This window comes from Eptesicus fuscus, chromosome 4 (assembly GCF_027574615.1).
Source record: "Eptesicus fuscus isolate TK198812 chromosome 4, DD_ASM_mEF_20220401, whole genome shotgun sequence".
Lineage (NCBI taxonomy): Eukaryota > Metazoa > Chordata > Mammalia > Chiroptera > Vespertilionidae > Eptesicus > Eptesicus fuscus.
In genome coordinates, this window is record NC_072476.1 from 40,406,133 (window position 1) to 40,430,708 (window position 24,576).

Here is a 24,576-nt window from a genome sequence, read left to right on the forward strand (position 1 = left end):
TTTCATGTTATATTTTTAGCATCACATAAAATTATTGTTCAGGGGAAGATAACCTTTCAAATATAAGGCTTTCAAATCTTCTTACATGCCCTGAATAAATCACTCAGTTACAGCAGAATATCTCCAGCAACTAAGCCTTGTTCACATATTAGGGGATATAATTTTAAACACAGCTCTTCGAACACTGTCTTCCCATAAATACTTGTGTTGTGTTAGTACTGATTTTTTTAAAGCTCTTTACGCCGTTTCCTAGAAGCCCATGATGTAGCTGGGCTTAGTAGGATTTGGTTCCTCTGCTGTGTGCTCACTTAGTATTTGGAGTGACTGTGATACATGACTGCACTCAGTAATTCAGTCTCACTATTACTACACTGGAAGATCCACCTTTTCTCACTTACATGTTATAATGTACATGTAGAGAACAGTAGCAATATTCTGTGGAAAGTTTACTATTACTTTTACTTCACCAAAAATTTCAGAAGCTATAAAGATGGTGAAAGGGTGAGTTCTTGGGGGAAATTTTCAAGAAGGGGGAGGTGAGGTCACGTGGCTGCTGTTCTGACTTCACTGGTAAATTCACTTTTCAGGGGCTGTGTGTGTCCTGCCTGAATGAAGATGATCATGCCAATCCCCATTTCTCCTTCTTCTCTTCCCCCTCCCCCTCCCCCCTCCTCTTCTTCCTCCTCTTCTCTTCCTCCTCTTTTTCTTTCTTTTCAAGGTGTAAGCCATGTTAGTGAAGAAGTATGTAACAGTAGAAAAAAACTGGAGCAAATGTTAGGAGGCTCATATCCAGAGTGGCTGTGAATCTCGGGACAAGTAACTCATTTTCTTATGTGAAAAACTCAGTGAGTCTATGAATTTAGTTTGAGAACTAGGAAACACGGCATCTCTCCTCTTGCATCATAGTCCTGTCCAGAATTTTCTTCTTTCATCACCTCCATTTTCTTGCCTCAGCTCAATGAGCCACTCAATCAGACACTGTAGCAGACGCTATTTGTGCTCCACCCACATCCCCTCAGCCCACCCTGACATCACCTGCAGGAAAAACGCCAGGGATTTCCTGGGTCTCTGCGGGAGGCATTCTCTGGCCCTGCCAGTGTGCTTTATCCTCCCATTGGGCCGCACCAGCAGTGCTGGTGTCAGCTCCCCTGGGGCAGTCCCTAACCAATGGAGGATGGGAGTGGGAAATAGCCCAGCCTCCTTGCCCTACAGGAGCCAACACTGAGGAAATGTTCTATACTGTCCCCAGTAGGAATAAGTTCATTACCACAGAGCAACATTACTTATGAGCTATCTTTTCCTGTCTTACATCCCCATTCCCGCACTCTGTTGCCTGCAACAACCTCCAAAACAAACTCCATGCACCCAAATCTTTATCTAAGGGGATAATACTTGTTTTGTCTGAGGCATGCTGCTCTCTACTTCTGGAACAGCAATGCTGGTTTGCATATTTAAGTCACCACAGTGTCATGTGTCAATACACAAACTTCCTGTTCTCTAAGTTTGTTAGCATTGGGTTTGTGTTCCTTACACAGTCAGTGTCTGTTCAAGAGACAGTGCTGTGGCCCATGGTCTTCGTTCTGCCTGGAATTCCCTGCCCTTCTTCTGCCTTTCTCAATGCCCCTGCTCCCCTCCCTCCCACAAACCAAAAATCACAGTTTACTTAGCTAACTCTAGCTCATCCTTCTGGCCTCATCTTAAACATCCCCTCCACAGGGAAGTCTTCCTACACGCTTCAAAGATGATGGCCACTCTCCACCCCACTTGTTCCCATTACATCCTGTAGGTAGATTATAATATTAATTACATTGGAAATACTTATGGAATATTTTGTGTCCTAGTGGCATGACAACCTGCATGTTGCTTTTGTTCACCCCTGTAATTTCAGGGTTAAGCACGTTTCCTGGCCTCTAACAGACACTAAGCATATATTTATTAAAGCGTGAATAACTGGACCTGAGGAATCACCTATTGCAAACCTCCATGCTGTAGATGAGAAGATCAGTGCCCCAAAGATAAAATAATTAGGGTGGAGAGTGGAACTAGAATTCAGAACCCCTAACTCCTGGTCCAGTGATTATATTATCTGATGTACTGTGGAATACTTCTTCCTTTCCATACCCGTCTCCCTAACTGACAGCCTTCACATGCAATGACCCCACTGACCAGAGAGAGAGAGTCATGGCCCCATGCTCAGAAGATGTCCTGCAATTGGGATTTAATGCTCTGTGATAGGTGTCTTGAAATTCTGAATAATGACACCTTTGAATTTGCATTTTGCAAGTAAAATCCTGTGGGACAATGGAGCAAGTACAGGGGTTTGGAGCCTTGATTCACAGCATCCCTTCTCCATGTAGCCACCCTGGATGGTTAGCCCTGCTCCCTGCCTCCCTGGAGTACTGGGCCCTTCTTGCCTTCTTCTCACCACCCCCACCCTGTGACTTTTGCTGGCCTCAATCCCAGATAGGGGCCTGGGTGTGGATGCAGGGAAGGTCAGGGTGGGCATGAGGCCCTTGCTGTGTCTTTGGGCCTGGAATGACATTAACTGTCCCCACTCCAGCCAGACTAGCAGCATCTGCCCCATGGTCCAACTGCTGGAGGCTTTCTATGGCCTATTGCCCACCTTAATCCTGGTGCAAGTGCTTCCAGCCTGTCTGTGGTGAGGAGCCCATGGGCCAGAGATGCACCGGACTTGACTTCCCCAGGCCCTGCCCCCTTCAAGACACAGCTCCCACATCTACTGCAGGCCCAGGAAGCTCATGTGCAGCCTGCATCACTGGACAGCCCCACACCTGTGTCACCTGTGAGGGTCCACATTTGCTCCCACAATTCTTGCGCACAGAACACTCCCTAGGCTGGCTTTGTCGCTAGAATGGAATGGGGATCCTTTCTTATTCCTTTCAGATTTTCTGAGTCTGGCTTGTGTTTCTCTCTCCTAGTGGGCTTATGATACTACCCTCTGGGAAGGAGCCATATAATATGAATTGTTTAATTTTGGCAATTCCATGTATAAGTCAAATCTTTGATATTTGCATTTGAAATAGCATCAGATAATATAAATATGAATAGTACAATCATGTTCATCATTTTAAATGTTAGTTTTTCTTTACAAAAAGTGGCATAAAATAGCAAATAAAGAATAAATGGTGCCCTGGCTGGTGTGGCTCAACTGGTTGCTGGTTTGATTCCTAGTCAGGGCACATGCCCAGGGTTTTTAACATGAACTTTCATTGCAAAGCAGCAAAGCAGATAGACTGTTTCTCCACAAGATTATGAAACAGGAGCTGTATTCAACTAAAGTCTAATTCCCAAAGTAACTCATACAGTGCCATTCTCTATATAGATGCTCAATTACTGTTAAAAATGATAGTGTAGTCAATGTCTTAGCAATAATTTAAGACTGTGATTCTAAATCCCCTTTGTTTTTCTCTCTCTCTTTTTTTTTGCTCTGATTTCTACTTTTAATTTACAAATGTGGCTCTGAATGGAAGTTAATTGGGAAAATCAGTTCTTCCATTTTTACTAATATATTATTTTTACTTTTTTTTTTTTTGCAGGCACATCTTTAGATGAATTCCATGGCTTTTAAAATCTTTATGCATTTGAAGTGAATTCAGTATTAACTTTGCTTTAATCACCAGCTTTTGACTTTTTTCTTTGTGACTTTACACTTTGTATTATGTGATATCTCTTGTGTTCTTTACAGAATCAACAGTTCCTAAAAGAAAGACAAAAATATGCTTAGCAAAAGTTATGTAGTAAAAGATATATACACATATATTTAAAAATCTTGCCCAAGTGTTTGAAAAAAAAAATTCCTGGGTTAAACAGTTTTGTTCTTCTGCTTTCAGAAAAGAAGAGTAAGGTTGCCTTTTTGTACTTTTATTTTTGTAATATTAGAAACCATTCCTAAAATAATTCAAGAATTATCTCTCCTGCAAGGCAGAGCAATATCATTCCTTTAGAAGTCTGTAGGAAAAGCCATTGAACACAAAGCTGTTATGAGCCAGGGTTCTCCCAATTTAGCATGCAGCAGGAACACCTGCAGGGCTCACTAAACATTGCTGGGCTTCCCAAGCAGCAGGTCAGGAACGGAGCCTAAGAATTTGCATCTTTAACAAACACACAGGTGGTGCTGATGCTGCCTTCTGGAGACCAGGCTTTATTATTTTTTAAAATTTATCTTTATTGTTGAAAGTATTACAGATGTCCCACGTTCTCCCCGCTGCCATTGATCCCCTCCTCCCTACTCCCATCCTCCTCAGGCCTTCACTGTACTATCCTCTGTGTCCATGGGTTTTGCATATATGCATACAAGTTCCTTGGTTAGTACCTTCCCCGTCTCCCCTCCCTCTGAGAATCTTCAGTCTGTTCTATACTTCCATGTTCCTGGATTTGTTTTGTTTGTCAGTTTACTCTGTTCATTAGATTCCACATATAAGTGAGATCATGTGATATTTGTCTTTCTTTGACTGGCTTATTTCACTTAGCATAATACTCTCCAGGTCCCTTCATGTAGTCTCAAGGGTAAGAGATCCTTCTTTTTTACTGCTGCATAGTTTTCCATGTTATAAATGTACCACCGCTTTTTAATCCACTCGTCTACTGATGGGCACTTGGGCTGTTTCTAAGTCTTAGCTATTGTAAATAATGCTACTATGAACATAGGGGTGCATACATTCTTTCTGATTGGTGTTTCATGCTTCTTAGGACATATTCTTAAAAGTGGGATCACTGGTTCAAATGGCAGTTCCATTTTTAATTTTTTGAGGAAACTCCACACTGTTTTCCATAGTGTCTGCACCAGCCTGCATTCCCACGGGCTGTGTGATAGGGTTCCCCTTTCTCCACATCCTCACCAGCACTTGTCATTTGCTGATTTATTGATGGTAGCCATTCTGGCAGGTGTGAGGTTGTACCTCATTGTTGTTTTGATTTGCATCTCTCTGATAATTAGTGACGTTGAGTATTTTTTCATTTGTCTCTTGGCCATTTGTATGTCCTCTTTGGAGAAGGGTCTATTTAGGTCTTCTTTCCATTTTTTAATTGGGTTGTTTGTCTTTTTTTTTTTGTTGAGTTGTATGAATACTTTATACATTTTGGAAATTAACCCCTTATCAGATGTATCATTGGCAAATATGTTCTCCTATACAGTGGGTTCCCTTTGCATTTTGATGTTGGTTTCTTTTGCTGTTTAAAGCCTACTGCTATATGCTCTCAGTACGGATTACTTCTAAGGTAGCTTTTATGGCATTATAAATTGCTAGTCTCCAAAAACTTCAAAAATAAAATTTCTGAAAACACACATCTATTACTAAATGAATGTAATTTCTAAAACTAATTTGAGATGAGTTATTTTTTTATCTACAGAACTTTGTGTATGTAGTAAAAAAGAAAAAGAAACTCATCAGAATAGTACCACATAGCTGTGCATTTTTAAATACTGCCTTTAGTATTTTCCAACAGCTAAAGTTATTTCCAGCATGTTCATTAACATATTCCAAGAATGCTCACTGGATGCCTACTGTGTGCCAGTTTCCTGGGAGAGATACACTAGTGCACATCATAGATACTGAGCTTACATGTATATTTCTATGACTGAAGCATCCATCTTATATAAAAACTGCTGTTTGAATTTTAACCCTGCTATTTGGCTTCTGTAAATGCTTGCTTGCTTAAATAATAAGGAAAATAAGACTACTCCCACTTCAGAGAGGCCATTAAACCTTCCCCAGATGAAGTTATCAGTGCTGGCACCAGGACAAGCCTTTGGTTGAGGTCTCAAGGCCCCAGCACATAGGGGCTCTTTAAGAACTTGCAAAGGGGGCCGGAAACACCCCATATTTGGGAGACAACGAAGGTAAAAACATATAAATAGGGAAAGTTCCTCCATGTTGGGGCTCAGAATTTGAGAGACATTTTCCTCTGGACCTGCGCGTAATCAATGTAACTCCATCTCTCTAAGTATCACTTGGTTCTTCTCCGGTTTTCTGTAACATGACAACGCACCTGCTACGGTATACTGACTCTTATAGCCATTTGAAAGCAGAGCAGGCTCAACATGGGAGATGTGCATAACATTTTGCCTTTAATGTTTCTTGTAATTAGAGGACATTCATAATAAAAAATACTATGACAACACTGCATTTGAATATTTGAGGAAATAAAAATTTTAACAAATTTTGCTTAATTCTGAAAACTGATTAACAATGGAATATGAAATTAATGGCAGGAAGTTGGCTATTTTCTAGTGTTAGCTGGGTTTCTTCTCTTCTTAGAGCAGTTCATGTGGAGTAGCTAATTATTCCTAGCCACTACTGTCTACATTTAGATACAGAGCACTTACATATTACCTATGTGCTAAGCTGTTCATATATATTAACATTAAGACATTTCTAAGCTATTCACACATACATTGTGTGTATATATATATATATATATATATATATATATATTTCTTCTCTATGATAATCTATGAGATAGGAGCTATTGATATACCTATTTTATAGATTAAGAAATAGGCCCAGAGAAGTCAAAAAGCTTGTTCAAGCTGAACAGCAGATCAGATGAGTGATAGAGCCAGGATCAGATTTCAGCAGTCTGGCTCCAGAACCTATTCTTTTTTTAAAAAATATATTTTATTGATTTTTACAGAGAGGAAGGGAGAGGGATAGAGAGTTAGAAACATCAATCAGCTGCCACCTGCACACCCCTTACTGGGGATGTGTCCACAACCAAGGTACATGCCCTTGACCAGAATCGAACCTGGAACCCTTTAGTCCGCAGGCTGACGCTCTATCCTCTGAGCCAAACCGGTTAGGGCAGAACCTATTCTTTTTACCACTAAGCTTTCCTGACCTATATGATGTTTCTGGTACTTGTCATTTATTATAATGCTTTTGCTTATAATTTGTTTTTTAATAGTACATATCTTTATTTTTCAATTAATATTAAGGTCTTTGAGGGCAATTCGAGGTCTAACACCTTTTATATTCTATTAGAGGCCCGATGCATGAAATTTGTGCAAGAGTAGGCCTTCGCAGCCACAGCGGCTGCCTGGATCCTCCCTCACAGCCGGAGGCGGCTGACTGGATCTCGTGGCTGCAGCCCCGGCTTTGACCTGGAAGGATGTCCGGTCTAATTAGTGTATTATGCTTTTATTATTATAGATTATTATAGATAAAGTGTCAAGCACAATACTTTATTTGTAATAGGTATTTAATAAATACTTTTCAATGGGCGGATTGGTGAAACTCCCAATGATATAATATTAGAAATTATAAATGTCTATTTCTCTAGATTGATTGATTGATAGAGCAAGGTGGAAATGTGTTTATTTTCTTCCTTAAAATATAACTATAAATCTTCTATATATACCTAGATCAAAGAATATAGTTATATGAATTCATTTGTTATGGAAGACATTGCCATTAGTTTAACAGTCAGGCTGGCCTCAAAATTAGAAAAGGGATTAGAAAAACAAAATATTTTTAAGCTAGATGGAAGCCCAGATATCCTCTCATCCAGCCCCCCATTTTACCTATTAAGCAGCAGGGGAACAGAGCTGTCAAGTTTCATAGTGTAGGTCATCTGAACTGTTAATGATCACTGGAAAAAACTACATTTTCTGTTGGTTTGGAAACAGGTCCTATACACGGAGGGCGAGGAGAGACTCAAGAAAGAGGCAGACCACTCCAGATTAGTGGGTGGCAGTTTTAATAAGCAAGGAAACATGTACAAGGCTTGTCTTGGCAGCTACAAGATGAGTAGATTTCTCTACCCGCCCACAGAATCTTTAAGGTTTATATAGAGGCCTTAACTCAGATGATCTCAATAACACATTGCTCTCTCAGGCTGAGGTTTTAAAAGGGGCTACCGCTGTGGGAAGTAGTAGGCACTGGAGGGGGTGAGAAACCTCCAATTGCCTGGGTCTAGTTCACAGGTCAACTGGAGGTCACGTCCTCTGGATGACCTCATCCAACAGCTTTTTACTCTAATTCTAGGCCTTTTTTCCCCAATATAACTTATTCTTTTTTTTTTTTTTTTTGAAGACAATACTTCCTGGGCTAGTGTAGACATATGTTTTAAAATAAGTTTCACCCTGGCCTGTGTGGCTCAGTTGGTTGAGCGTTGTCCCATGCACATAGAGGTTGCAGGTTTGATTCCAGGTCAGGGCGCAGGCCCAGATTACAGGCTGGATCCCCAGTAGGGGGCGTGCAGGAGGCAGCCAGTCATTGTTTCTCTTCCTTTCCCTTCCTCTCTCTCTAAAATCAATAAAAACATTAAAAGGAAAAAACAAAAACAAACACCTTCAAGTTTAAAAAATAAATGTTTAACTCTTTCCAAGAAAATGCCTTCCTTTTAGCAAACAGGTCTAATCTTCAACAACATAAATTTCCAGATTTCTCAAAAAGGAGATATAGAAAATGTTCAGGTTCTATCAAGATTACATCTAGATGTTTATATGGAAGTAGATTGGTCCTACACATATTGGTGTGCCTTTTCTGTGTAATAAACTAGTATAACAAATATAGTGGTTTAAAACAACTTTTTGGTTAGTTTGGAAGTTTGTGCTGGGCCATACTTAAGGTTGGGCTTGGCTGAATTCTGCTGGGTTTACTAATTCCTCAGCTGTTTCTTGCCAAGTCATTTTGGGCTCCAGCTGATTCTGGATGATTTAATTCACATGTTGATTGTTGACTCTCAGTTGGGGTATAAATGTGACCATGTCTCTCATCGTCCGGTAGACTAACTCGGGAGTATTCAACGGTGGCAGTGGTAGAAGACCCAGGAGCAGCAAGTAGGTAAGCTGTAACACACTAGTGCTTTTCTACATTATGCTTGTGTCATGTTTGCTAATGTCTCATTTACATGGCAAATTACATGGCTAACCTAGATTCAGCAGGTGGGAAAATAGATTCGGCCTTTATAGGAGAGGAGGGATAATTGTGATCCTTCTAATAATTTATTCCAGTCTATCCTTTCCTCACAATTACTTTAATTTCCTCTCATCAAAATACCCACATTTCCTCCTAAGAGTTCTAAAAAATCTCATTTAATCCCAGCATTTAGGCTGGAAGTCCAGAATCTCACAATTTTAAAAAGGTCTGACTATGGCTCTTTAGATGTGTTCCTCTTGCTCCTATGAGCTAAAGAAAACTGTGAACTTGAAAACACAAATTATGTGTTCCCCACAGACAGTGGTGAGACAGGAATAGGATGGGAAGAACAGGAGGCAGATGGCAGGTGTTAACCCATGCAGTTTTGAAACCCCACAAGGCAAATGCCCTCAGGTCTTCTGACTCTGGCGCCGGGAATGTTTCTTGATTAGGGTCCAGTTTTTCTCCATAGAAGTGGCTTCCTGGTACAAAATTCCACTGTTCTCCATGGATCTTGATTCTGCCCTTTGGGCTCTTGGCTCTATCCTCCGAAATGTTCCTGTTTTTGTTCCACAGAAATTGCTTGTGTTGACAACTGAGTAGCTTTCTCAGCTTGTTTCTTCCATAGAAAGTTTGGCTACAGAGGCTTTCTAAAAAAGTTAAAAATCACATTTCCTTTTAATATAGATTCGTGTCCCTTTCACTAATAAAACTCCAGTAAAAACTTTGTGGGCTTTCATATATTAGAGTCTAGTCTACACTATTCAATAAAATTAAAAAATCACAATTGTTTTTGAGACTGCTTCTTTCTCTTAATAAATGCCTTTGGGGGGATTAAGCTTTCATGTGACCACCCCCTTATTATTCTTAGTAAACCTTGTGTGTATCTAGGAAAGGCCGCCTAGCACCTCTTTGAAACTTTCAAGATTTTAACAAAGAGGGTTACAGACATATCCTTTGTTTGATCTCTGTTCTCACGTCACTTTTCATGTAATTTTCAAAGTAATTTGCTGGTTGGAGATACTGGAAATGAGAAATAGTTTTGTTTTCCCCAGTCCAACAAGTCCTACCCTTTTATTTTTCCTTTAAAATCTGTCTGAAAACATAACAGTCCTTTTTAGCTTCTCTTTCTCTTGTCACACCTTATCCTAGAAGCTAAAAAAAGCCAACTGACACTGAACATTTTGCTTGGAAGCTATCCTGTCAATGCCCACAAGTTTATCAGATAAATTCTCTGTCTTCATGTTACTATAGGTGACAGTTTTGCCAATTTTCTCTCACCACATAACACAAATCAGCCTTTGCAATAGTTTCCTTACTCCTTTTCCAGCTTCAATTTGCCACTCAGTCCTACATCCAGTGCCGCATGTTTTAGGTTAGTTAACAGCAGCACACCCTTTCTAGGTACCTTTTTATATATCAGCTAACTTGTTTGTGGCAAACACACACCACACAATTTAGTGGCTTGAAAACACATACCGCTCCTTTTTTTTTTTTTTTTTTAGCTTATAATTCTGTGGTTCTGAAATTTGGACTGGCCTCAGTGGTGGCTCTTCTGATCTGAGGTGGGCTTAACTCATCTCAGTTGGGCTAGCTCATGCATCTTCTGTTTATTGGCAGGGGGGTTGGGGGCTAGTTGATCCAGCATAGCCTCACACACATGTCTGATGATTGGCTGGCTGATATCTGGAGAGAACGGGTAACTGAGCCATGTGTATCTTTTCATCGAAAATGCTAACCAAGGCTTATTCCTATGATAGTGGTGACAAGAGAATCAAAAAGTGGCAAATAGGCAAGTCCCAGTGGGCAAATGCTTTTCAAATCTCTGCTTGTCCCACAATGTGCTTATGTTCTATTGGCCAAAGCAATTCACAAAGCTCATCCGTATTTAAAAGTTGGGGAAATAGATGCTGACTCTTCATTGGGGAAAGGAAGAATTGTCATTTTAACAATCTACCACATTCTGGAAATATTTTCTATGACCACAGTCAATACCCACAGCCTAATATTTTTAACACCTTAAATTCATAAGGGAAATGAGGTTTGTCTCATATCTATATTTTGAGGATGTATTTGATAGAAAAAACTTCAATTCTATTACATATAGAATACATACTAAATTCAAAATAACAAAGCAAATATTCACCTGTCCTTTTAAGCCTTACTGTGCATAGATTTCCCCTTGGTTACTATTGAGTTGCTCTTTTAGATGACTATTCTAAATATCTGCATACAACAACACAGGCAAAGTATATACATAATAAATATTGTAGAAAACATTACTACTCACTTCACAGCAGGCCAACTTTTCATAAATAGTGTGAATATTAGTATTTATAGTTGATAATGGTATGCTGGCTCAATCAGTATCCCCTTTGGGTATACTTTTCTGAATTTTGAAGCTTAAAAGATATAACTACATTTTCAAACCCCTTGTAACTGTGTTCTTCATGTTATCTGAGTTATACCAGGCAGATCTGTGGCTGAGATTTGTAAAGCTGAGTGCAGGAAGAGATCATCTTGTGGAGGAGGATTTTGATTTTTGGGGCTAGCTATAAAACGTATCTTCAATAACAAAAATGCAAATCTGTTTTTGATCAATCTAATTCTCAACAGAAAATGAAGGACTCACTGTCTACTTAGAAAGGGACTAGTTGTAAAGACCTGAGTGGTATGTAGGAGATTCCAGAGAATACAGCAAGAACCCTGGTCCAGGAGCAGCAGACATGTTCCCTAACCCCATGGCAAGGTCATGAGAAATGTGCACTGTTAGTGAAATAGAGAGGGAGAGTTGTGCAAGACAAGTTGCCTTGAGGAACACGGCCATCTGAAGCAACCTAACAAAACAGGGAAGGACCGAAATTAATAAATGCTGTAAACTTTCTCTTTCTTCTCTCCCATCTTGTCCCAATAGCCCCACTGGTTTTCCCAAGGAGAAGCTACAGGGGTCATTAGCCTGTTAATGGAATCTGGGAGAGCAGCCTCCTGGGGCACAGAGCAGAGTGGAAAAGAATAGAGTAGATCTGAAAGAGCAAATGACAGATATCTGGCACAGGTTCCTTGTCGCTGTCAAATATTTGATTCATTAGTAATAGGTGGCAGGCAGAAGACACAGTGGGGTTTTCACTAGAACAATACTGAAGTACCCAAATTTGGTTCTTTGGCTGAGATAGAAATTATTTTTCTGTTTAGAAGGGATTCTGTTGTTGGGAACAAAGAACCCTATCAATATTGGTGATAAGAATGAATGAATGAATGAAAAGGTAAATAAATGAAAATGATATATGAACTTACTTAAAATTAAAATATAAGCTCAATGTAAAATTGTTACTACCCCTTACATATTCCATCATCTAAACTTAAGACAACATATTTTAGTGGCTTTAGTGATATAGTAATAAAATATATGAAATGACCAAAGTGTTTAAATTAATCTTAAAAGAAATATACAGAGATAGGAGAAACAAAATGATCACCACCAGATGTAGGAGAAAACTGTCTGAGGATCACCCTTCAAAGACTACTAAATATATTTTTCTATAGGTTATTTATTTATAAATCCAAGAAGTTTATGTTTGTGTGATAAGCTTTATTATATCCCAGCAATTTTGGTATCACTGTCCTCTTTTTGAAACCATTGAAGTCCTCTCTTCAGGAAAAAAAAAAAAAAAAAGGCCTCATATAATTTCAGAGAGTTTATGGACTCTTGAAGGATATCTGTGCACTTGTTTTGCAAATCCATGAACAAATAAGATAATTAGAGATATATGAAAGTTTGTGGATATGAAATATTTGGTGCTAATGCACATTGCTATAGCAATCCTAAAATTATTTCAAAGAGGCACCCAGTTCATGGAATATGGCGCATTTTGTGGCACTTGGTAGACTTTTTCTAAGGGGCAAGTACCTGGATCTACAATTGGAATGGGCTATCAACCTATATAAAGAGTTTGCTAACAAAAGCTGAGATGCCTCTAAACTTGCTAAATAGCAGAACTTACCATTTTCTTCTGAATTTATAACAATTTGGCAATATGACTTTGCATCAGAAACAGTAATTAGCTTTTAAGTTCTTGTGCTGTACTAAGTCACATTTCCTGGAGTCTATTAGAAGCAAGATTGCAAAATCTGGCACAATTTATATATGAAATAGGGAAAGTATATTGAACATGAGCCATTAAATTTATATGAAATTGTGTTTTACATTTTTAAAATGTGAGCAGTAGGAAGAAAATATGTGTGGTAAAGAAGATACACGAGTAAAGGCACATTATGAGTACATTTGAACATTATTTTTGTCACTTATAAATCAGCCTTCAGGAACTGTGTATTCAATAACAAAAATGCAAAATATCTGCTATTTTAAGTAATCTTGAGGCAAGTAACAGGGTGTGTGGTATATATAACTGTTTATCCCTACCCCCTACATGTGGCACCATCTGGACTCAAGTTTTAGGTGGTCGAATAATCTTTTGTTCTGCTTCTTTTTATTGTTTTATTGAGAATGAAGACAAATAAAAATAAAAACAAAGAATATAGTAGAATTGTGCATCCAAAAAAGATGTTTTCCAGATGAGAAACTAAAAGAAGAAATTATAGAAACAATTGGGATATATGAGAAATATAGTTATTTGCCTCCCACTTTAACTAGAGACACTTATGCCTTTTTATTTAAAAGATCACCATGTAATGTACTAGTACCACAATTATGAATTGTTGTTTATTTAATTTTTCTAAAAATGTAATTTTTAATCATAAGCTTCTGAATTGTCCAGTCTGTTGATTTATTTTTCTCTCTGCAGCATCACTGATCTTCCCACATTTTAACTCTGTCTTTTTGGAAATCAAACAAACTTTCATGAGTAAATGATTTTTTTTTTTTTTTTAATGAATCTTTATTGTTCAGATTACAATTGTTTCTCCTTTTTCCCCACATATCTCCCCACCACCCAGTTCCCAACCCCCCTCTTCCCTTACCTCCCCCCCCCGCTGTCCTTATCCATAGGTGTATGATTTTTGTCCAGTCTCTTCCCATACTCCCCACACAGACACCCCTTTCCCCCTGAGAATTATCAATCCACTCCCATTCTATGCCTGATTCTATTAAGTTCACCAGTTTATTCTGTTCCTCAGATTTTTAATTCACTTGACTTTTAGATTCACTTGTTGATAGATATGTATTTGTTGTTCATAATTTTTATCTTTCTTCTTCTTTTTCCTCTTTTTAAAGAATACCTTTCAGCATTTCATATAATGCTGGTTTGGTGGTGATGAACTCCTTTAGCTTTTTCTTATCTGTGAAGCTCTTTATCTGCCCTTCAATTCTGAATGATAACTTTGCTGGGTAGAGTAGTCTTGGTTGTAGGTTCCTGCTATTCATCACTTTGAATATTTCTTGCCACTCCCGTCTGGCCTGCATGGTTTCTGTTGAGAAATTAGCTGATAATCGTATGGGAGCTCCCTTGTAGGTAACTAACTGTTTTTCTCTTGCTGCTTGTAAGATTCTCTCTTTGTCTTTTGCTCTTGGCATTTTAATTATGATGTGTCTTGGTGTGGTCCTCTTTGGATTCCTTTTGTTTGGGGTTCTGTGCGCTTTCTGGACTTGTAAGTGTATTTCTTTCATCAGGTGGGGGAAGTTTTCGTTTATTATTTCTTCAAATAGGTTTTCAGCATCTTGCTCTCCCTCTTCTTCTGGTACCCCCATAATTCTGATGTTGGTTCGCTTGAAGTTGTCCCAGAGGCTTCTTACACTATCTTCAACTTTCTGAATTCTCTTCTCTTCATGCTTCTCTGGAGGAGTGTCCTTGGCCTCTTTGTATTCCAAATCTTTGAGTTGATTCTTGCAATCTTCTAGTCTGCTTTTGGGTCTCTGTATAATATTTTTTATCTCAGTCAGTGTATGTTTAATTTCTAGTTGGTCCTCATTGAATTTATCGGCCTTTTCCATGAAATTCTTGAAAAACCTTATAACCGTGGTTTTGAACTCTATGTCCAGTCGCTTGTTCTCCTCCATTTCTTTGGTTTGTGATCTGTTTCCTTGCCTTCTCATATTCTCTGCTTCCCTAAGTTGGTAGGGTAGTTTTGTGTACTAGGTGTCCTATTGGTTCAACGGGTCAGCCTCCCAGTTACTTGAGGTGGACACTCTTGGTGTACCCTTGTGTACTGTGTGTCCCCCAGCAGGAGCTACAGCAAGGGCTAGTTTTCTCCTCCTTTGCTTGGGCGGTTTTGGAGCAGTTTGACTAGAGCTGCAGTTGGTTAAGCTGCCCCAGAACAGGCCATTTATATGCAAAAGCCGCTGTGTGGAGCCTGGGCGGGTTTGTAGGATGTGCGGGGCGGGGCCTCAGGGCAGGGCGGGGTCTCAGGGCGTCACTAGGCTGGGGCGTGGCCAACGGCGATGGCTGCCGTCAGCCTTCTCTGCCTTTCCAGTTTCCAAGTCCCTGTGCCCCGCGCTCCAGCGCAGTAAACAATGATTGCTGGGCGCACCTCTGCAAAAAAGTCACTCTCACTTTCCGACCCGATGGCCGAGAGTCCAGCTTCTCCCCGTAGGTGCCTGGGTCCCCCGAGTATCCCCAGAAACTGGATTTCAGAGTGATCGGGAGCTTGTCTCCCTGCGGGTTGAAGAAAAGCCGCGCACCCAGCCGCCCGCCGCCGGCCCAATTCGAGTTCCTCCGTACCTCAGCCTTTCAGCGATTGTGCTCCTTTCTCTTCTTAGTTGTAAATCTTCCACTCAGCCAGCTTTCCCGTGGTTCTGGGTGGTAGACTTTTTTGTCTTTTAGTTGTATTTTTGAAATTGTTGTGTGAGGCAGCAGATTAGTTGTTTAACTATGCCGCCATCTTGGTTCCTCCCCCTGATTTGTCTAAATGACTTTTTTATATGAAGTTTTAAAAATATAAATTAGATTCACTTTATATGACAGCAAGGAAAATGGGCGGGGCAAATTAGTTGAAACTTGAAGCTAACTTGTTAATTAAATTCTTCACCACCATCAATATGCATTTGAGAGACCGACTATACAAATGGGGAATGGCCACATCACATATAAAAATGGTATGCTGACTCAGTTTATAACAATCAATACAGGAAGCAAAACAACCCCTATAACAGTCAGCAGAACCACTTTTTGATCAATAACTGACAGCTTCCCTAATTTTTGTCCCTGCTTTCAATATAGGATCAACTGGAGAAAGCCAAATATGCAACCTTTAGCCCCCATGCTTCTACCACTTTCCCATGCCTATAGCCTCCAGTTACTGTGCGCCTGAAGCTTTCCTTTGTTGTGTTTTGTTTTGTTTTCACCATAAAGCAATTCCTCTCTCGTGGCTGCCTTTGAGTCTCGGCCAAACACAAATGACAGTTGACTCCCTTGCTGTAGCAAACTCTGAATAAATAGCCTTTGCTTATCATTTGGGTGATCTTTATTTATTTCCATGTTTATTAAGATCTTCTCTTAGCACTCTGAGATTCTATCTGTATTGGTGCTTGTCATTATAGAGAGTAATATCCTGTTTGCTTACCTGCCTTCCCCATTGGGCTGAGATATCTGAGAAGGAAGGTTGCCTCATAATGTCTGACAACATCTGCTATATAGCAGGTTCTCATAAATACACATCCAATTACTCGTTGAATGGATGGACTCTATTCCTAGCACTGTGTTAGGATTTTGATCTCAAAAACACTTTACAATTTTTCATTTTTTTCAGGAAAAACTTGCCCATGAAACCTTTGATGATGCCCAAAGCTAATTGGATATTTTTTTGAAAATGAGTTAGCTCCCTTTTGGATTTAGGAACTGCTATTCAGATATAGTGTTGTTGTTGTTTTTTACTAGTTTCATAAGATTTCTTGAATCATTGGGTCATTTTACCCTTGCTCAGTTTTAGGTCAATATCCTATTTAGTAGTTTCATTTTAGTTTTCTCTTAATGGAAATTTATTTCTGCCAAAAAGCCAAAAAGCCAAAAAGCCTGATGTTCTGGAATGAAGTATAGAACTATGTTTATTCTGTTTTCTCCTACTTTGTACAACAGTCTTAAGCTAGAATGTATTCATAAATGACTGGTTTAAGTGAAAGAATTTGATCAACATTTAGAGAAAAATTCTCAAAAATGCTTCTTCTGTACTCTTTCTTTGAGGATGTATTATTTCTATCTCTTGTCTTGATAGAAACAGACAATAGAAAAGCAAAGCAAACATTTTCTTTGGTTATGTTCATTTTTTCTTCTGTCAAAAAGGCTTTTCTCCCAGTTCCTTATTTATTGAAAATACATTTATTCTCTCTCCTTTTCTTCCCCCACCTCCTTTCCTTCCAGTCATTCTTCAAATATTTTTGAGCATGTACTGTATTAGGCTTTGGAAATACAGTGATGAACAAGACGTATGAGATTCTTGTCCTCATAAAATTATATCTGAATGAAAGAAGATAAACAATAAGTTAACAAATACATCAGATAAAATTGTAAAAGATGCTATTAACTAAATAAGCAGGGTGATGCAATAGACAAGGACCAATAATTGATTTTAATAGTTCTTCTGAGAAGACTGTCAGGGAAGGCCTTTCTGAAGAGCAGATAATTAAGATAAATATACTTTGTCCCTTTTATGTTTCTTATTTTTCAGTGTCAAATAATACATTTCCAATGCAAATTTCATAGATTAGTTTACTCCAAGCTTTGTAAAATTCACATATTTTGTTTGACTTCACTGTTTGCTGCAGGATATGAGCTGTAGAGGGAAGAATTACTAATTTTCTTTCTCTTTGAGAGGGTCATTACATGGTTGCAATTTAACCCAGGAGATTTTACTGTTATTCAAGGATAATTGTAGAACATTGTATAGCACAGTAGTCCAGATACCTTAGTTTCCTCAACTGAAAAAAAAGTAAAATCGATAACATCCATCTCAGAAGTAGGCAAACTTTCCCTGTAGCAAGCCATATGAGCAAATATTTTAGGCTTTGTAGAATGTATAGTCTTATAACAATTACTCAGCTCTACCATTGTATGGTGAAAGCAGCCATAGTTGACATGTAAATAAATGAGCATGAGTGTGTTCCAACAAAACTTTATTTACGAAAACAGATGGCAGGTCAGATTTGGACTCCAGGCTCTAGTTTGGCAACCCCTGACCTATCTGCTTATGGTTATGAGGAGCAAATGAGGTAATAGTACCTGAAGTAAATATCAGTCTGAAGTAAATATGTTATTGTATTTAATATTGTAAATCTGAAGTAAATATGTTATTATATTTAGTAAAATTATGATTAGTATCATTATAAATATTACAAAGACTAAGGGTGTCAAATGCTGAGCAAAATTCTCAGTCTGATCCATTATCTGGCATTTATGTTTGTACTATGTCTTTAGTTTCCCTCTCATTAAAATTCACTTATATTTGGGGTTCCTTTAAGCCTTAGCAATAGATATATGTGCTGAGGAATTATTGTGTAATCATGATTCACTCTTAACCTAAACACATTTTTATTTAAGTTTTTCTTATTATTTTTTATGGAAGACCAAATGTTTAGTGCCTTTAAATAATTAAAATAATAAATGCCCTCTTGTTTTATGCATAGTATCCCAAGGCAATGTGCTGTAATCACTATCCCTGAAAATAGTACAATTAGTAGTCCCCTTGGCTATTCTCTGTCCTCTGTGTTCTGAGTCCTTTTTTCCTTTTCTAGTATTAGTTCTTACAATATATACTGTCCCTGTGCACTCACATTTTAATTTTCCTCATGTATGTTGCTGTTCTTCATATCATAGTACAATGTGCAGATTAGAAACAGACAATTTAAAAACAGTTGCTGCTGGTTGCCTGAAAGGTTCTTTCAATTTAGGAGGAAATATTTTAAATAATTTTGTCATTAAGAACAATAGACTGCTTGATCAGATTAAACATAAAGATTCCTATTTGTATTAATGTATACTATTCTATTTTATGTGACTATGTTACTTATTATAAAACTAGAGGCCCAGTGCATGATATTCATGCATGGGTAAGGTCCCTAGCGACTGCTGGCTGCTGGCTGCTGGCTGCTGGCTGCTGGCTGGGGCCTCCCTCCCTTCCCCAGCTGCCAGCTGCCAACCAGGGCCTTCCTTTGTTCCACGCCACCCCATGGTGGTCAGCACACGTCATAGCGAGCAATGGAACTCCGGGTCGGTCGAACTCCTGCGGGGACACTTTGCATATTAGGCTTTTATATATATATATAGATAGATGCATTAAGTACATTAACACAGAGCAAGTCAAAATGTATATTTATGGAATTGTTTAAAGTTTGTGTTGTGTTTTTCCCCCCCGCAGCATGAGATTAAACATTAGACCAAATAGAATAGTAGTAATGTTTAGGGAATATATAAAGTTTTACTATTTATTTATTTATTTATTTATTTATTTATTTATTTATTTATTATTGATTTCAGAGAGGAAGGGAAAGGGAGAGAGAGATAGAAACATCAATGATGAGAGAGAATCATTGGTCAGCTGCCTCCTATATGCCCCACACTGGGGACTGAGCCGACAACCTGGGTATGTGCCCTGACACGGAATCAAACCGTGACCTACTGGTTCATATGTTGATGCTCAACCACTGAGCCATGGTGCTAGGGCAAATTTTACCTTTTTAAATGCTGTCCTTATTTATTATAAATACTGGTGGAGCAATAAATTACAACTTAATTTATACTTGATATGATTTACAGTTAGATAAAATTAATCATATAAATTTAATTGCATAAAAACGCTGTGGTTGCTTATGGGTCTCAGATATATATCTAGCAAGACTAGAGGACAGAAAAACCACAAGTACCCAGAAAGCCCATCAAATTAGAATGGTGGGGATACTGTAAATATTTAGTCTGTAAAAGAGAAGACTTGTCAATTAGGAGCAGATAGGATTGCTGCTTTCAAATTAATGGAAAGGCTGATATTGTTGAAGAGGCATCAAAGTTTTAGACTATAAAAATTTTAAAAAACTACGAGGAAATATTTTTTTTTCAGGAAGATAGAATTCATGAGGTAAATGAATGGTTCTGGAATTTCTGAGTTGATGGAAGATATACTGTCAACAATATGCAAATATCTGCTTAGGATTTCAGGTCAACTATAGACCAACTACTTTAAGGAAGGGGTGTCCAAGGACCCCAGATTAAGCATCCCCTAAAGTTAAAAAAAATAACACACAACTTTCTAGCAAACAGATCTGTTGAAAAACAAAATACACAGTCTGATGAATTTCCCATCACAGGAGTTCAGGCAGACTGGAATAATACATGATCTCGTGTCTCAGATTTTGCAGAAATAATTGTTTCGTTAATTGTAGACTTTCTCTTTCATTGATCCTCCTTAGCATTCTGTATGTTAACCTAAAAATAAAAGGCCTTTAAAGTGAGAGGCAACAAGCCTTTTGGATCCCAAACAATAGCTATTTTGGAAGTACTGATTCAGGTAGAAACCCAGTATTACAATTAGGAGGCTAAGGCAAGGGGCATTTATGATAAAGGGAAGGGGAACAATTACATGAATACAAGGAATGAATTTCTTTAGGTGCAGAGAAGCTAACATAGTGATGCTAATTCTAAAGAATATTTTTAGTCCTATCGTCATAATATCTGCTTTCTTGTTAATCTTTGCAAACAGTTGTTTGGGATACAGTGCTGCTTTAGGCCCAGTCTAAAGGTTTTTGTCCAATTTTAACATTCCAAAGGTTTGAGGAGTAAGACTTGTAAGGCAGTTTCTCTGGGATGGCAGCTCCTACTCCATTTGGAAGTGACTCTGTGTATATTATTATTATTATTATTATTACTACTACTACTACTAGAGGCCTGGTGCACAAAAATTCATGCACTTGGGGGCGGGGGGTCCCTCAGCCCAGCCTGCACCCTCTCACAATCTGGGACCCCTTGGGTAGGGTCCCTAGGCCTGGCCTGAGATCAGGGCCTATCAGGGCTTTCCTTCCCCCGGCTGCAGGCAGCTGGCCCCACCCCTGCCGCTGCCACTGCTTGCCATCTGTACAGTGCTGCCCCACCCCTCCCCTGCCACCAGTGGCCTCCCTTTGCAGGCAACAGGCATGGGGTGCGATGGTTGGCTGGCCTGGGCCTCCCTCTGTGGGATGATCGCTGGCCGGCCGCATACCTGCCACAGAGTTGTAGTCCGTGGCCTCCCTCTTTCTTTGCTGGGTGGCGGGGCCAGCCCTGTAAGACGCCGTCTGCCTACCTGATCACCCCTAATTGCTTGCTGGGGGGTGGGGCCAACCCTGCGAGGGGCTGTCTGCCTACTGATCACCCCTAACCACTGGCCTGCCTACCTGATTGCCCCTAACCACTTGCCTGCCTACCTGATCACCCCTAACTGCTGGTCTGCCTGCCTGATCAACCCTAACCACTCTGCCTGCCTGCCTGCCTGATCATCCCTAACCACTTGCTTGGGGGCAGAGCCAGCCCTGCGAGGGGCTGTCTGCCTACCTGATTGCCCCTAATCACTTGCCTGCTTACCTGATCACCCCTAACCACTCTGCCTGCCTGCCCCTAACTGCTTGCTTGGGGGTGGGGCCAGCCCTGCGAGGGGCTGTGTTGGTTCTGGTCTCTGGTCCTTCCAGTCGTTACACTTAATGGTGGCTGGCCTTTTATTATATAGGATTATTATTATTATTTTTTAGAGGTTATTAGATGTGTTTAGATGTATCAAAAAAGGGAATATCTGCTATTCAGAAGACTTGTTGAATTTTTTCCTTGAAGTACTTAAGACTAGAAAAACTGAATTCCTTTGCCAGTGAAAAAATGTCCAGGCTAAGAAAAAATCTTATAAGAGTTTATCTGGGGCGTCACGCGCCCGCCCGTCCGCTCCCTCCTGCCCCGCGAGCACCCGCTGCATCCACTGCGCCCCCGGCTCCCCGCGCGGCCATGGAGCGTATCGAGGGGGTAACCGTGGGCCGTTGCGCAGCCTCGCCCTACATGCAGCCGCTCACGGTGCGCTACCGCCAGAATGGCACCCAGAAGTCATGGGACTTCATGAAGACGCACGACAGTGTGACCATCCTCCTGTTCAACTCTTCCCGGAGGAGCCTGGTGCTGGTGAAGCAGTTTCGGCCAGCTGTGTACATGAGTGAGGTGGAGCGCCGCTTCCCCGGGTTCCTGGCGACTGTGGACGCCGGCAGGCCGCGGGTGCCGCCGGGGGCACTGCCAGGCTCGGCGGGGGTGATGTATGAGCTGTGCGCGGGCATCATGGACCAGCCCGGGCTGTCGCTGGAGGAGGTGGCATGCAAGGAGGCCTGGGAGGAGTGTGGCTACCTCCTGTCCCCAGGCGAGCTGCTCCGCGTCGCCACCTACAAGGCTGGCGTGGGACTGACCGGCTCCAGCCAGACCATGTTCTATGCGGAGGTGACAGATGCCCAGAAGGCTGGCCCGGGCAGGGGCCTGGCTGAGGAGGGCGAGCTCATTGAGGTTGTGCACCTGCCCCTGGGGGGCGCCCAGGCCTTCTCGGACAACCCGAACATCCCCAAGACCCTCAGCGTCATCTTTGCTATCTCCTGGTTCCTCCATTGTGTGGGCCCTGGCCTGGGTCTCCAGTGACACTCGAGAGGGTCTGGATCGAGGCCCCGCATGGCCCCCACCCTACAGCCCCAATAAAGGCTCATGTCGCTTCAAAAAAAAAAGTTTATCTGAGCCAAGCTGATAATTACTGGGAAGCAAAATCTCAATGGATTGAGAAAATGCTCCAAAGAATGGCAGTTTTGCAGCTTACAAGTGATATTGGTGCTCATCATCCTAGGAACACACTTTGACTGAACCATTCCATATCCACATGGAAACAGATTGTGCTAGGAGAACAGAAGATGGTCCGATTACTCGAAAAATTGGAAGAGATTTAGGAGCTCTGTGTTAGGAACTAGGGGCAAAGACCAAATAATTATTTCCCATTGTACCACACCTTTCACAATAAAAAAAAAAAAAAGTGCAGAGAAGGGTTACTGCTTGTCCCACCATGCGTGCTGAAACACTCACAGTGCACAGGACTCGCCTTTTTAGTCAATTGGCCACAAAAGTGGCCAAATAACTATAGTCTTTGTTCTAGCTAAGTCTTCTCATCTCTTTTCAATTCTGCATTTACTACCGGGTGAAAACGAGTTCATTTTTTCCCCCTTTGTATCTGTCATAGCTCTTAATACATTGCCTTGCATAGAGCATAGTCCCTAAAGATTTTGAGTGGCGTTTGTTTAAAATAAGCACCAGAGTAGCTTATTGAAGTTGTATCACTTTTTCATAGTAACTAACAAACATTAAAACAACCATGACAACAATAAAAATTGCAAAATTTGAATGCCACATATGTGCTAATAACTATGCAGGATTTTTATATATACATTCTCTCGAATTCTTACACTATTTTCAATTATATCTTACTTTCCCCATTTTATACATGAAGCCCAAACAGTTTAATTGACTTTCCCATAGCTACACAGCTAAGATTCAAATATAGGACTGTTTGTAATACACTGCTCCTCATGCCAGACACTTTTTGAAATGAAACAGAATTGGGAAATTTAGAGTAATATTTTTACTACCCTAGTTCCTGAAAAACTTCATCACCCCCACCTCATGGACTTTCCCTTTATATTTCTACATCTGGCTTATTTTAATCCACTATAATTTGACGATAAAGAAAAATAACATTAGGTTTGTGTTATATATTACATGGGAAACCTTACATTAATTATTTTGCCTTAAAATTTAAGAAGCAAAGGACATTTTCCCCACCTGTGCAGCTTTGTATTTGAATACAAAAAGACAAAATACAGAAGTGAATGTATGTATGTTATGATTTTATTTCTAAAACTTTTTCCTTATTTAGAGCAACCAGTACCTTCTAGGTACTTTTTTTGCAGAACAACAATTATATTTTATAATAAAAATCATTAACCATTGCAACATATTTTTATTCCTATCCTCTATCTAGGTGACAGCATTTACCCTGTGTCATTTGTTGTTCAGGAGAGCCAGAATTTTAACAGCAGACATTCTATTGATTGAAGATGATAGCTATTTGGATAAAAGGTACAGGCAAACCATTACTAATGAGTGTGGTACAGTGGTATTGACAAAGTTTCAGTCTGCATCCTGACTTGCATACAGATGTAGGAAAATCACATAGTCTGGTAAATTCTAATGTTTCAAACTAAATCCTTTTCTAAGTTATTTGTTTTGCATAGATCTGATTGGAATTAAATAGGTTTTCCTACTCAACTGAGAAATCAATATTCAGAACTGATCTGAGGTCAAATTTGGCTCCCAGTTTAATCCCAGGATTAAATAAAACATCTCAGATATTTATTTTTTTATTGTCCTTTAAAAATTCTACACAGAAATAATATTTATAAGCCTATGTTTTCCTCATATAATTAAAAGGTACTTTAAAGTGGCATCAGCTTAACAAAAATAGGGAATTTTTGTGGAGTTAAAGAATATTAAAAATGTCTCCTTATTCAGTTTACTCAGCCATTCTTTTGGCAGGAGTTCAACCTGACCAGCTTAATAGTTCCTCTGTAGAATCCTTCATCATCTGGCAAATAACCTTAACTATCTCACAAGGTGAGCATGACAGAGTGTGAAGTAAAAAGAAAAGAAAGGGATTATGGAAGATCCTATTACTGTTCAAAAAAATGGACTCCTATTTGAAAGAGAATTATAATCCCAACCTTTCT

At 39.8% G+C, this 24,576-nt stretch overlaps 1 protein-coding gene and 1 long non-coding RNA gene across 2 annotated transcripts in view; both read left to right on the top strand.

Moving 5' to 3' along the window:
* The first annotated feature begins 8,778 nt into the window (after positions 1-8,778).
* Positions 8,779-24,576, top strand: part of LOC129148836 (uncharacterized) — a 140,825-nt gene continuing 125,027 nt past the window's right edge. The window contains exon 1 of the long non-coding RNA XR_008555808.1: positions 8,779-8,804. This is a non-coding gene — a long non-coding RNA (uncharacterized LOC129148836). The remainder of the gene's footprint in view (positions 8,805-24,576) is intronic.
* NUDT14 (nudix hydrolase 14) lies at positions 21,779-22,787 on the top strand. The gene has a single exon (XM_008141332.3). The coding sequence runs from the start codon at positions 21,779-21,781 to the stop codon at positions 22,445-22,447; it is 669 nt and encodes a 222-aa protein (XP_008139554.2). The 3' UTR covers positions 22,448-22,787.